Source organism: Saccopteryx leptura, chromosome 5 (genome assembly GCF_036850995.1).
Source record: "Saccopteryx leptura isolate mSacLep1 chromosome 5, mSacLep1_pri_phased_curated, whole genome shotgun sequence".
In the NCBI taxonomy this organism is placed as follows: domain Eukaryota; kingdom Metazoa; phylum Chordata; class Mammalia; order Chiroptera; family Emballonuridae; genus Saccopteryx; species Saccopteryx leptura.
Window position 1 is genome coordinate 202,338,838 of NC_089507.1, and position 13,527 is coordinate 202,352,364.

The window sequence follows — 13,527 nt, forward strand, 5'->3', positions numbered from 1 at the left end:
TCCCAGCCAGGGCACACAGGAGAAGCACCCATCTGCTTCTCCACCCCCACCCCTCCTTCCTCTCTGTCTCTCTCTTCCCCGGGCGCTGGGGATGGCTCCTTGGCCTCTGCCCCAGGCGCTAGAGTGGCTCTGGTCGCAACAGAGCAACGCCCCAGAGGGGCAGAGCGTCGCCCCCTGGTGGGCGTGCCAGGTGGATCCCGGTTGGGCGCATGCAGGAGTCTGTCTGACTGTCTCTTCTCGTTTCCAGCTTCAGAAAAATACAAAAGAAAACACCCCCAAAAAAATTAATGTGGAATCTGAGCTGGTTTGGGGTATCTAGGAAAATGAGAGGTGAGATCTGAAAGAGAAGTAGGGATTTATAAGACCAGTAGGGAGCCTGACCAGGCTGTGGCGCAGTGAATAGAGCATTTGGACTGGGACGCAGGTTTGAAACCCTGAGGTTCCCGGCTTGAGCACAGGCTCATCCGACTTGAGCACTGGCCTACCATCTTGAGCAAGGGATTGCTGGCTTGAGCAAGGGGTCTCTGGCTCAGCTGGAGCCCCCCTGGTCAGGGCACATATAAGAAAGCAATCAGTGAACAACTAAGGTGCCACAATGAAGAATTGATGCTTCTCATCTCTCTCCTTCCTGTCTGTCTTTTCCTCTCTGTTTCTCTCCCTCTAAAAAAAAAGAAAGACCAGTAGGGAAGGGGTGCAGATGAGATTTTGGGGGCCTCAGGTAAAGGCCTTGAGTTGGGAGGGAGCATGGCTGTGGCTCAGAGAGAAATGGAAAGTCAAGTCAGAGAGGTGGGCAGGGGCCAGACAGTGTAGGACTTCATAGGCTAAGGTGAGGAGCAAGGATTTTATCTGAAGAGTTTCAAAAAGCCATTGGAAGATTCTGTAGCAAGTAGTGACATGATTTGTTTTACTTGTAAATGAAGACTGAAGTATTAGGGAGGGCAGAAGACTCAGCCAGAGATGGGGCAGGAAGAATTTGGAGAAATTCTTCTTGAAGCTTTTGAGTCCCTTACTCTCTTCCTAATATAATATTTAATCTCTGTTCTTTATCCCACCACTTTCTGTAGCTCCTGACACGTCTTTTTGTTGGGCATTTTAGACTCTTGGGTCCCTGTACATCTATCTGGGTGTCTCCTCCCTTTCTCTCTGTGGCCTGTAAGCTCCTTAGTGGTCTAGGTTCCACTTCAAATACAGGGCACACTGAAGGGGGTTCCTCCACCTTCTCAAAGACCATACAGCTCACTCCACCTGGTTCTTCACATTCTTCAGGCTCTGGCTACAGAGGTACCAGGCTGATACCCGGCGAAAGATCCTCAGTTATGAGCACCAGTACCGCACATCAGCAGAGAGATTGGCTGAGCTGAGACTCCAGGAAGACCTGCACATTCTGAAAGATGCCCAGGTCGTAGGAATGACAACCACAGGTAAGAAAATAATGAGGAAATTTACCTGCTTTATTTAGCCATTCTCCTATTAGATTATTTAGAACTGGCAAAGATACTACTTCTTTAGTAGGTCAGGGGAAAATATCATGAAAGGCTATTGAAAACAAGCAAACTATATTTTAGGGAACTGTTGGTGAAATTCACCTACTTGATCCTATTGCATTTTGAACCCCAAAAATGACCAACATAGGTATGATGTTATGGTAACCATCCAGCAGCATTTGTTCTCTCATTCAGTAGTCACCATAGCCCTGGATAAATGTGAGGTCTCAGTTGTCACAGACCCAGAAGCCCAGTGGCATGGTGGGTCCAGTGCATCATCTCAGAGGAACCTCTTCCTTCTCTCTTAACTTGAGGTGCTGCCAAATATCGCCAGATTCTGCAGAAGGTAGAACCTCGGATTGTCATTGTGGAAGAGGCTGCCGAAGTCCTTGAGGCCCACACCATTGCCACATTGAGCAAAGCTTGCCAGCACCTCATTCTGATTGGGGACCACCAGCAGGTAAGGCAGGAGCCTCTATGGGCTTCCTCTCTACAGGGATGGAATCAGGAACTGCTTCACCAGTTCTCAAGCCTATTAATGGCTTTCTGTGATTCCTCTTTCCCTTATTTCCCATAGAAAGTCTAAGGGTTGGTGCTCTTAGCTTTGGGGTATATTTTAGAGGTAGCATCATCCATTTCATCTGTTCCCTCTGCTGCTTTTCTTAACCACCGTGACTTTTTAAGTGGACTTTTGTAATACTAAGTTTTCTGTCCCATTTCCATTTTTGTCACCCTCTAGTCCAGGGATCCCCAAACTCTTTACACAGGGGGCCAGTTCACTGTCCCTCAGACCATTGGAGGGCCGCCACATACAGTGCTCCTCTCACTGACCACCAATGAAAAAGGTGCCCCTTCTGGAAGTGCAGCAGGGTCTGGATAAATGGCCTCAGGGGGCCGCATGCGGCCCACGGGCAGTACTTTGGGGACGCCTGCTCTAGTCCATTCTTAATAAAGGTACCAACGTGAATTTTTTTGGAAAGTAAATCAGATCGTGTCATTCCCAGGTCAGAATTCTCCAGTGGTTTCCCACTGCACTTAATATAAAAATAAAGCTTCTTAAAGTGACCAATAGTCTCAGAGTTCAGCCTATTTGACTCACTTCATACCACCATCTTCTCTGCTGTGCTACTCCGTCCTTTCTGCCCTCTCTCACAGCTTGCTTTTCAAATAACTGGCAACTTCTTGTATACCGGCATTGCCTCATATCACTATTCAGAGAGGCCTAACTAAAGAATCTACACCCCTGAGCACTCTGTCATATAACCATTATTTCTTGCCTTCCTGGCCCTTGTCACTCTAGTCTTAGACTGTCAGCCCCTAGAGCAGTGCCTGGCGTATAGAAGAAACTTAAAAAACATTGGACGGAGTGGATGGGTGGATACATGGATTTCAGTGGAGAATTCTCAGCCATGTTTCTTTTCTCAGCTGCGCCCCAGTGCCAATGTATATGATCTGGCCAAGAATTTCAACCTGGAGGTGTCCCTCTTTGAACGGCTAGTGAAAGTAAACATTCCTTTTGTCCGTCTGAATTACCAGGTGAGAAGCTAGGCCTCTGTTACTGTGAAATGTCTAAGAAGTGCTGCCTGCTAACTGCCAGCACGAAAGTTCTCATAAAAATGAAACTGGTTTAGTAATGAAATGATTGTTAGACTTTGTTTTGTTTTAAAACACCACAAGATCAGCTTGTGTTGCATTTGTGTTGGATGAAGGAGCTATTTACATTCTGCTCTTTTCTTCCTATTACTGTTTTCAAATATTACTTCCCCAGATTTTCCACCAGTACCTCACTCTTTAGAAAACAGTGCTTAATGCCCACATTTCTAATGACATACATGTCCTGTTTCAGCACCGTATGCGCCCTGAAATTGCCCAGCTTTTGACACCCCACATTTACCAGGATCTGGAGAATCATCCCTCTGTTCTCAAATATGAGAAGATTAAGGTGAGGCTGCCCTTCCTGATCTTTTTATGCTGCTGTCAGCAACCTAGCAAGATATATTTTTCTTCAGGATGAAAAAGGGTTTCAGAAGGGAATAGAGCCAGCTTTTTTATTTTTCTATATTTTTTTGGAAAGAGAGAGACACAGGAATATCAAGCTGCTCATGTATGTGCCCTGACAGGGGAATTGAACTGGCAACCTCTACACTCCGGAACAACACTCAAACCAGCTGAGCTATCCAGTCAGGGCTTAATTATTTTTCTTTTTATTGATTTCTAGAGAGACAGAGAGGAAGGGAGGGAGAGGGGAGGGGGAACAGGAGCATTCATTTGTTGCTCCACTGAGTCGTGCATTCCTTAGTTGCTTCCTGTGTGTGCCCTGACCAGAGATTGAACCCGCAACCTTATTGTATCAGGATGACCCTCATAACTGACTGAGTCAAGTCAGGGCCAAGCCAGCTTCTTTATTACTTTTTTTTTTTTTTTTTTTTTTTTTTGACAAGAGACTGAGAGAGACAGAGGGGGACAGACAGTAGAGATGAGAAGGATCAATTCTTCATTTAAGCTCTTTAGTTGCTCATTGATTGCTTTTTCATATGTGCCTTGACTGGGGGGCTCCAGCAGAGTGAGTGACCCCTTGCTCAAGCCAGTGACTTTGGGCTCAAGCCAGCAACCATGGGATCATGTCTATGATCCTACGCTCAAGTTAGCAACCCCATGTTTAAGCCAGTGACCTTGGGGTTTTGAACCTGGGTCCTCTGCATCCCAGTCCGACACTATCCACTGCACTACTGCCAGGTCAGGCCAAGCCAGCTTCTTTAATAGATGGGCTTTTTTTTTCTTTTTTCTTTTTTTAAGGTGAGAAAGAGGGAGATAGTGAGGCAGATTCCTGTATGCACCCAAACTGGGATTCACCCAGCAACCCCATCTTGGACTGATGCTTGAATACTGAGCTATCCTCAGCACCTAGGGCCATGCATGAATCAATCAAGCCACTAGCTGCAGGAAAGAAAGAGGAAGGGAAGGAGAAGCAGGTGGTCGTTTCTCCTGTGTGCCTTGACCAGGAATTAAACCCAGGACATCCATATGTTAGGTCAACACTCTCTTCACTGAGCCATCAGCCAGGACCTAAAAGCTGGTTTTAAGAGGAGGACCATTGGCCCTGGCCAGTTTGCTCAGTATAGTGTCAGCCCTGCATGTGGATGTCCCAGGTTTGATTCCTGGCCAGAGCACACAGGAGAAGCACCCAGCTGCTTCTCCACCGTTCCCTCTGTCCTTTTTCTTTATCTTTTTTTTCTTTGTATTTTTCTGAAGCTAGAAACGGGGAGAGACAGTCAGACAGACTCCCGCATGCGCCCAACAGGGATCCACCCGGCACGCCCACCAGGGGGCGATGTTCTGCCCCTCCGGGGCGTCACTCTTGCAGCCAGAGCCACTCTAGCGCCTGGGGCAGAGGCCAAGGAGCCATCCCCAGCACCCGGGCCATAATTGCTCCAGTGGAGCCTTGCCTGCGGGAGGAGAAGAGAGAGACAGAGAGGAAGGAGAGGGGGAGGGGTGGAGAAGCAGATGGGCGCTTCTCCTGTGTGCTCTGGCTGGGAATCAAACCCGGGACATCTGCATGCCAGGCTGACACTCTACCACTGAGCCAACCGGCCAGAGCCCCTCTCTCCTTTTTCTCTATCTCTCTCTTCCCCTCCTGCAGCCAAGTCTCCATTGGAGCAAAGTTGGCCCGAGCGCTGAGGATGGCTCCATGGCCTCTGCCTCAGGCGCTAGAATGGCTCTAGTTGCAATGGAGCAACACCCCAGATGGACAGAGCATTGCCCCCTGGTGTGCTTGTCAGGTGGATCCCGGTAGGGTGCATGTGGGAATCTGTCTCTGCCTCCCCACTTCTTCAGAAAAATACCAAAAAAAAAATAAAATTAAAAATAAAAAGGGGCCTGACCAGGCGGTGGCGCAGTGGATAAAGCGTTGGACTGGGATGCAGAGGACCCGGGTTCGAGACCCCGAGGTTGCCAGCTTGAGCGCAGGCTCATCTGGTTTGAGCAAAAAGCCCACCAGCTTGAACCCAAGATCGCTGGCTCCAGCAAGGGGTTACTCGGTCTGCTGAAGGCCCATGGTCAAGGCACATATGAGAAAGCAATCAGTGAACAACTAAGGTGTTGCAATGCGCAATGAAAAACTAATGATTGAGCCCTGGCCGGTTGGCTCAGTGGTAGAGCATCGGCCTGGTGAGCAGGAGTCCCAGGTTCGATTCCTGGCCAGGGCACACAGGAGAAGCGCCCATCTGTTTCTCCATCCCTCCCCCTCTCCTTCTTCTCTGTCTCTCTCTTCCTCTCCTGCAGCCAAGGCTCCATTGGAGCAAAGTTGGCCTGGGTGCTGAGGGTGTCTCTATGGCCTCTGCCTCAGATGCTAGAATGGCTCTGGTTACAACGGAGCAACACCCCAGATGGGCGGAGCATCGCCCCCCGGTGGGCATGGCGGGTGGATCCCGGTCGGGAGCATACAGGAGTCTGTCTGACTGCCTCCCCGTTTCCAACTTCAGAAAAATACAAAAGAAAAACTAATGATTGATGCTTCTCATCTCTCTCCATTCCTGTCTATCTGTCCCTCTCTCTGACTCACTCTCTGTCTCTGTAAAAAAATAAAAATTAAAAATAAAATAAATAGCCTGACCTGTGGTGGCACAGTGGACCTGGAAATGCTGAGGTCGCCGGTTCGAAACCCTGGGCTTGCCTGGTCAAGGCACATATGGGAGTTGATGCTTCCAGCTCCTCCCCCCTTCTCTCTCTCTGTCTCTCTCTCTCTCTCTCTCTCTCTCTCTCTCTCTCTCTGTCTCTCCCTCCCCTCTCTAAAATGAATAAATTAAAAAAAAAAAACAAAAAACTAAGCAAAAAGCTAAGAAAATAAATTAAATAAATAAATAAAAAGAAGAGGAATATTATAGAATTTGAGAATGCAGACCTGGGATTTGAATCCCAGCTCTGCCAGTTAGTAGCTGTGGAATATTTTAGCAGTTATATACCTATTCTGAATGTTAGGGTCTTCTATGCAGAAAGAATAATGGCTGCTGCCTCATTACATTTTTGGATTAAAGGAGATAAGATATCTAAAGGAGTCAGCACTGTACCTCTCTCATCTTCATCATCATAGCTGCTGCTTGTTTCCTGAACTATAGTCATTGGAATGTAGAAGGCTGTTATAAATCCTAATATCAAACAAGTATTATGAAAACTAAAGTAAACATGAATTCTTCATTCATTTCACTATTTGCCAGTGCCCCAAAACAAAGTACATAGTGACTACAGAATTAAAGATTTGTACAGCATATACAAAAAGCCTTCAAGGTCTCTTTCTCTGGAACGGGGTCAGTAGTCAACGATTGTGACACAGAAAAAACTTCCATGAGTGAACTTTGTAACACTTCACTTCTTTTCATTTCTAGGGGGTCTCTTCCAATCTTTTCTTTGTAGAACACAACTTCTCTGAACAGGAAATCCAAGAAGGCAAAAGCCACCAGAACCAGCATGAGGCTCACTTTGTGGTGGAACTGTGCAAGTACTTCCTGTGCCAGGAATACCTGCCCTCCCAGATCACCATCCTTACCACCTACACTGGGCAGCTGTTCTGCCTACGCAAACTCATGCCAGCTAAGACATTTGCTGGTGTCAAGGTCCATGTGGTAGACAAATATCAAGGGGAAGAGAATGACATTATCCTCCTCTCACTAGTGCGCAGCAACCAGGAAGGCAAGGTGGGTTTTCTCCAGATATCCAACCGCATCTGTGTGGCCCTGTCCCGCGCCAAGAAGGGGATGTACTGCATCGGAAACCTGCAGATGCTGGCCAAGGTACCCTTGTGGAGCAAGATCATCCATACCCTTCGAGAGAACAATCAAATAGGCCAAACGCTCCGGCTGTGCTGCCAGAACCACCCTAATACCCACACTTTAGTGTCCAAAGCTTCTGACTTCCAAAAAGTGCCCGAAGGAGGCTGCAACCTACCGTGTGAGTTCCGACTGGGCTGTGGGCATGTCTGCACCCGTGCCTGCCACCCCTATGACTCCTTGCACAAGGAGTTTCAGTGTATGAAGCCATGCCAGAAGATTATCTGCCAAGATGGGCATCGGTGTCCCCTTGTTTGCTTCCAGGAATGTCAGCCTTGTCAGGTGAAGGTGCCCAAAATCATTCTTCGGTGTGGTCATGAACAAATGGTCCCTTGTTCTGTGCCTGAGTCAGCATTCTGCTGCCAGGAGCCTTGCCCCAAGGTTCTGAAATGTGGGCACAGATGCAGCCACCCATGTGGTGAGCTCTGTGTGCGGTTGTGTTCAGAAATGGTCACCGTAAAACTCAAGTGTGGGCACAATCAAAAGGTTAAGTGCGGTAATGTGGAAGACCTTAAGTATGACCTACCAGTCAAATGCACCACCAAGTGTGGCGCATTTTTAGACTGCGGGCATCCTTGCCCTGGCTCCTGCCACAGCTGCTTTGAAGGGCGCTTTCATGATCGCTGTCAGAAGCCCTGCAAGCGTCTGCTCATCTGCTCACACAAGTGCCAGGAGCCATGCATTGGCGAGTGCCCACCCTGCCAGCGGACCTGTCAGAACCGCTGTGTCCACAGCCAGTGTAAGAAGAAGTGTGGGGAATTGTGCAGCCCCTGCGTGGAGCCTTGTGTTTGGCGCTGCCAGCATTACCAGTGCACCAAACTCTGCTCTGAGCCCTGCAACCGACCCCCATGCTACGTGCCTTGTACTAAGCTGCTGGCTTGTGGCCACCCTTGCATTGGTTTGTGTGGGGAGCCGTGCCCCAAGAAGTGCCGTGTCTGCCACCAGGAAGAAGTCACTCAGATTTTCTTTGGTTTTGAGGATGAGCCTGATGCCCGCTTTGTGCAGCTAGAAGATTGCAACCATATCTTTGAGGTGCAAGGCCTGGACCGCTACATGAATGAGCAGGATGATGAAGTTGCCATCAGATTGAAGGTCTGCCCTGTCTGCCAGGTGCCCATTCGCAAAAACCTGAGGTATGGAACCAGCATCAAACAGCGGCTAGAAGAAATTGAAATAGTCAAAGAAAAGATCCAGGGCTCAGCAGGGAAAATCGCAACCAGCCAGGAACGACTTAAGGCTGTGCTGGAGAGGAAGAGCCTCCTCCACCAGCTACTTCCTCTAGACTTCCTGATGTTGATGGAGAAACTGGCCCAGAAAAACCTGTCAGTGAAAGACCTGGGCCTTGTTGAGAATTATATCAGCTTCTATGATTACTTGGCTGGACTGTATGATTCCCTGAAAAAGGTGCATTTCTCAGAACAAAGGAGAGTGAGGACTCGACTAGATGAGGTCCATCAGTGGCTAGCCAAGGAGCGTTTGAGCTTTACCAGCCAGGAATTGGATGATCTCCAAAGTGAAATCCAGAGGCTCACATACCTGGTGAACCTCCTGATTCGCTGCAAGATGGCAGAAGGGAAAATGAGTGGTACCATAGCAGAAGAGGTCTCCAGTGTCCGCAAGATTCTTGAAAGTACATGTAAGTTCACCCAGGAGGATGAACAGCTTGTGCAGAAAAAAATGGAGTCTCTGAAAGCCACCCTTCCCTGCTCTGGCCTGGGCATCTCAGAGGAGGAGCGTGTACAGATTGTCAAAGCCATAGGTCTTCCTCCTGGCCACTGGTTCAAGTGCCCCAATGGCCACATCTATGTGATTACCGATTGTGGGGGAGCCATGCAAAGGGGCACATGTCCTGATTGTAAGGAAGTGATTGGGGGCATAAATCATACTCTGGAAAGGAGCAACCAACTTGCTTCTGAGATGGATGGAGCTCAGCATGCTGCCTGGTCTGACACGGCCAACAACCTGATGAACTTTGAAGAGATCCAAAGGATGATGTAGGAAGATGGCACCGCTGCCTTTAGCCCTAGCCACTTTCAGCTGGGGAAGGCTCCCTTATGACAGAACTGAAGTTTGTTTTTATTGTCCATTAGTCTTAGCACCTATTTAAGGATCCACTTTTAGGGCTTGCCCACATTTATTTCTAGATTTACCCCTGCGCTAGAGTAAGCACTTTACCTCCAGAACTGAGAGCAAAGGTAACAGATTTCTCTTTTTCTCTCCTGCAAGTTAGGGAACAGATTCCTTGGAGCATGTTTGCGGCTTCCACCTAGGGCTACCTAGTGGAATGTCTGGGTCTTACTTGGTCAGATGTTTTTTCTGCAGTGCTCCACGAGCAGAGTGTGAGCTCAGTAAAGCAGACTCATTCTAAGTGCCAGGCCTTAACTTGCAGGCTAACTTTCATTCTAATAAATGGAGGCCCATGGGAGTTGTGAACTGCTTATCCTTCAAGGAGCACAAAAATCCCTCCTGACCTTCTCCTTGGGCACCCTCACTCCAGAAGATGGAGGCATGTAGTAACAAGACAAAGACTTCACTGACCAATCCTGACCCAGTTACATATTCACTGAGAGTGGGAAAAGTGACCCACAGCTGGGCACTTTCGCAAGAAAGCCAGGCTAAGGCGTGATCCCCATACCCTTTCCTGTCACTTGTACTTTGGGATGGTTGAGGTTTCTTTGCCTGGAACAGGAAGGGTTCTGTAGCAGTGCTGGTTCCCTGGGGTCCCGAATGGAACTGACATTTGGTATCAGCAGCACCTGTCCAAAGTGTGACCCTTTATCCCAGCACCATCTATTGCAGCTTTTGCCTGGGCAGGGTTAGCATGCCAGCAGCTTCTGCAGGCCCTAGACCATGCCAGAAGCCAGCCCGAGGCCCGCCTCCTGTATAGATTCCCTCAGTCCAGTGTTCCCTAGAACAGACACTTAGGCATCTCAGGTCTTTCTAATGTTGGCAAGAAAAACATCTCTCCTTTGTATGCATTTCCTTTTTTGTCTTTACTATGCACTTTAGCCTCTAAAGCTAATGAATAAAAATGATGATTGCAAGAAAGCAGTGGTCCATTTTTATCCTTAAATTAGAAGCAGCTTAGGTGGCTTGAGATAGTAAGGAAGAGAATAGAGGCAGTTTTGTTTCTGTAGTTTGGGGTTTTTAATTAGCTAGTAAGCCCATTTTTACTCATGGTAAAAATAATTTTTCAGCTTACACAGAAGGGTGTGTATGTGTATGTATATATATAGATAGATAGATATATACTTGGAAGTTCCTTTGCCCAGAGGCAACGTTAATAGCTTCATGGATCCTCTCAGAGATAACCTACGCATAAGCAATGTATAGCCCTTAAGAAAAATGTTCTACACTGGCTTTTTTAGCCTGATGACCTAACTTGGGGATCTTTCTGTAAGCACATACAGATGTGAGTCTGATCCACAATTCCATCTTGCAGTTGTGCCATTATTTACTGAATTTGAAACCTGTGTTGGCAACTGTTAGGTGGAGCCTAAGTGAATTACCTTGAGCACAGTCTTCAAAGTTGAGGGTATATGCTACTAGATAATATAATTTTTTAGCTGTGTGCATGTGTGTGTGTGTGTGGGGGGGGTCTATATACTTCTTGAAATTATATGACATAAACTATGAACAATTTTTTCAAGGGGTGCCCCTGACTTTCATCTAATTCTCAGAGGGACCAGTGATTCAGAAAAGGATGAGAGCCACCATTTTATAGGGTAAAAGCTGTTGTTTTGCAACAAGGAGCTACTATGCCCTTTGAGCTCCATCTCTCTCTTTTTTTCTCTTTTGTATTTTTCTGAAGCTGGAAACGGGGAGGCAGTCAGATAGACTCCCGCATGTGCCCGACCTGGATCCACCCGGCATGCCCACCAGGGGGCTATGCTCTGCCCATCCGGGGCGTCGCTTTGTTGCGACCAGAGCCACTCTAGCGCCTGAGGCAGAGGCCATGGGGCCATCCCCAGCGCCCGGGCCATCTTTTGCTCCAATGGAGCCTCAGCTGCGGGAGGGGAAGAGAGAGAAAGGAGAGGGAGAGGGGTGGAGGAGCAGATGGGCGCTTCTCCTGTGTGCCCTGACCTGAAATTGAACCCGGTACTCCTGCACGCCAGGCCGACACTCTACCACTGAGCCAACCGGCCAGGGCCAAGCTCCATCTCTTTAATAGCACTTCACACCATAGTGAAGAGTTAGGATATGAATTCCGGTAGACCTTGGTTACCAAACCTGAATTCCCAACTGTGCAATGGAAAGTTACTCCATCTCTCCAAGTCTGTTTATCTGAAAAATGGGGATAATAGTACTTGCCTTTTAGGAGTATAGCGAATTAAATGAGACAGTGCTCAGTATACAAAATGTCTGGTAAACCAGTGTTTTTCAGCCACTCATCCACAGACTGGTCTGCCATAAATTTCATTTTGGTCTATGAAAGAGGTTAACTTCATACCACCCTGATGTTGTATGAAGTTTATAGACCCAATATGCTCAGAGTGATTTCTGCCTTAGTGGTCCCCAAAATAATTCTATTTTCACTGGTCCCACGTGTAAAAAGGTTGAAAATCAGTTGTACACAGGTGTTAAATGATAGTTTTTAGTCCTAGGACATCAACAGAAGAGAACTAGTAAGAATTTCCTCACTCCACATCTAGCTTCTCTACATACAGGCACAAAGATGCATCCCAACTACATATGGAAGTGCCAAGCTAATGCACTAGGGGCAGACTGCTATTGAGGGAAGAGACAGAGGAATAAAATACACAATTAGATTGGTTTCTTCCCCCTGCCCCCAAAATACTCCATTTGGTGTGTGTGCGTGCGCACATATTTTAATTTTCCATTGATTTGACAGAGGAAGGGAGAAAGAAAGGGAGAGTGAGAGAAGCATCAATTCGTTCTATTGCTCCATTTAGTTGTGCACTCATTGGCTGCTTCTCATGTACTCTGACCAGGGATTGAACCTGTGACCTCAGAGCACCAGAATGATGCTCTACCCACTAAGCAACCTTGCCAGGGCCTCAAAATTTATTTTTTTGACAGAGAGAGAGGGACAGATAGGAAGGGAGAGAAATGAGAAGTATCAATTCTTCGTTGTGGCTGCTTAGTTCATGGATTGCTTTCTCATATGTGCCTTGACGGCTGGGGGGTGCGGGGGGGGGGGTGTTGGGCTACAGCAGAGCGAGTGACCCCTTGCTCAAGCCAGCAACCTTTGGGCTCAAACCAGTGACCCCACACTCAAGCTGATGAGCCTGCGCTCAAGCAACCTCAAGGTTTTGTTTGTTTGTGGTTTGGGGTTTTTTTTGTTGTTTTTTACAGAGACAGAGTCAGAGAGAGGGATAGATAGGGACAGACAGACAGGAACAGAGAGAGATGAGAAGCATCAATCATCAGTTTTTTGTTGCAACACCTTAGTTGCTCATTGATTGCTTTCTCATATGTGCCCTGACCATGGGCCTTCAGCAGACCGAGTACCCCTTGCTCAAGCCAGCGACCTTGCGTCCAAGCTGGTGAGCTTTGCTCAAACCAGATAAGCCCACACTCAAGCTGGCGACCTCAAGGTCTCGAACCTGGGTCCTCCTCATCCCAGTCCAACACTCTGGTCAGGCAACCTCAAGGTTTTGAATCTGGGTCTTCCATGTCCCAGTCTGACATTCTATCCATTGCGCCACTGCCTGGTCAGGCAGATTGTTTTTTTTTTCTTTTCATTTTTCCGAAGCTGGAAATGGGGGGGGGGGGGGGGGAGGCAGTCAGACAGACTCCCTCATGTGCCCGACCGGGATCCACCTGGCATGCCCACCAGGGGGAGATGCTCTGCCCCTCTGGGGCATCGCTCTGTTGTATCCAGAGCCATTCTAGCACCTGAGGCAGAGGCCACAGAGCCATCCTCAGCGCCCGGGCCATCTTTGCTCCAATGGAGCCTTGGCTGCGGGAGGGGAAGGAGAGGGGGAGGGGTGCAGAAGCAGATGGGCGCTTCTCCTGTGTGCCCTGGCCGGGAATTGGAACCTGAGACTCCTGCACGCCAGGCTGACGCTCTACCACTGAGCCAACTGGCCAGGGCCAGAATATTCTTTATGTAAAAGTTCATCAGCTAGAGGGAGCCTTGGCTGGCTGACTTTTTTCTTATTTTTTTTTTAAATTTTATTTATTTTTTTTACAGAGACAGAGAATGAGTCAGAGAGAGGGATAGACAGGGACAAACAGACAGGAACGGAGAGAGATGA

At 48.0% G+C, this 13,527-nt stretch overlaps 1 protein-coding gene across 1 annotated transcript in view; it reads left to right on the plus strand.

The window, feature by feature from the left end:
- Positions 1-10,354, plus strand: part of ZNFX1 (zinc finger NFX1-type containing 1) — a 39,188-nt gene extending 28,834 nt beyond the window's left edge. The window contains exons 10-14 of the mRNA XM_066387539.1: positions 1,267-1,421; positions 1,799-1,944; positions 2,910-3,020; positions 3,331-3,426; positions 6,866-10,354. Coding sequence (XP_066243636.1) covers positions 1,267-1,421; positions 1,799-1,944; positions 2,910-3,020; positions 3,331-3,426; positions 6,866-9,304 — 2,947 coding nt within the window. The 3' untranslated portion in view covers positions 9,305-10,354. The remainder of the gene's footprint in view (positions 1-1,266; positions 1,422-1,798; positions 1,945-2,909; positions 3,021-3,330; positions 3,427-6,865) is intronic.
- Positions 10,355-13,527: the final 3,173 nt, after the last annotated feature.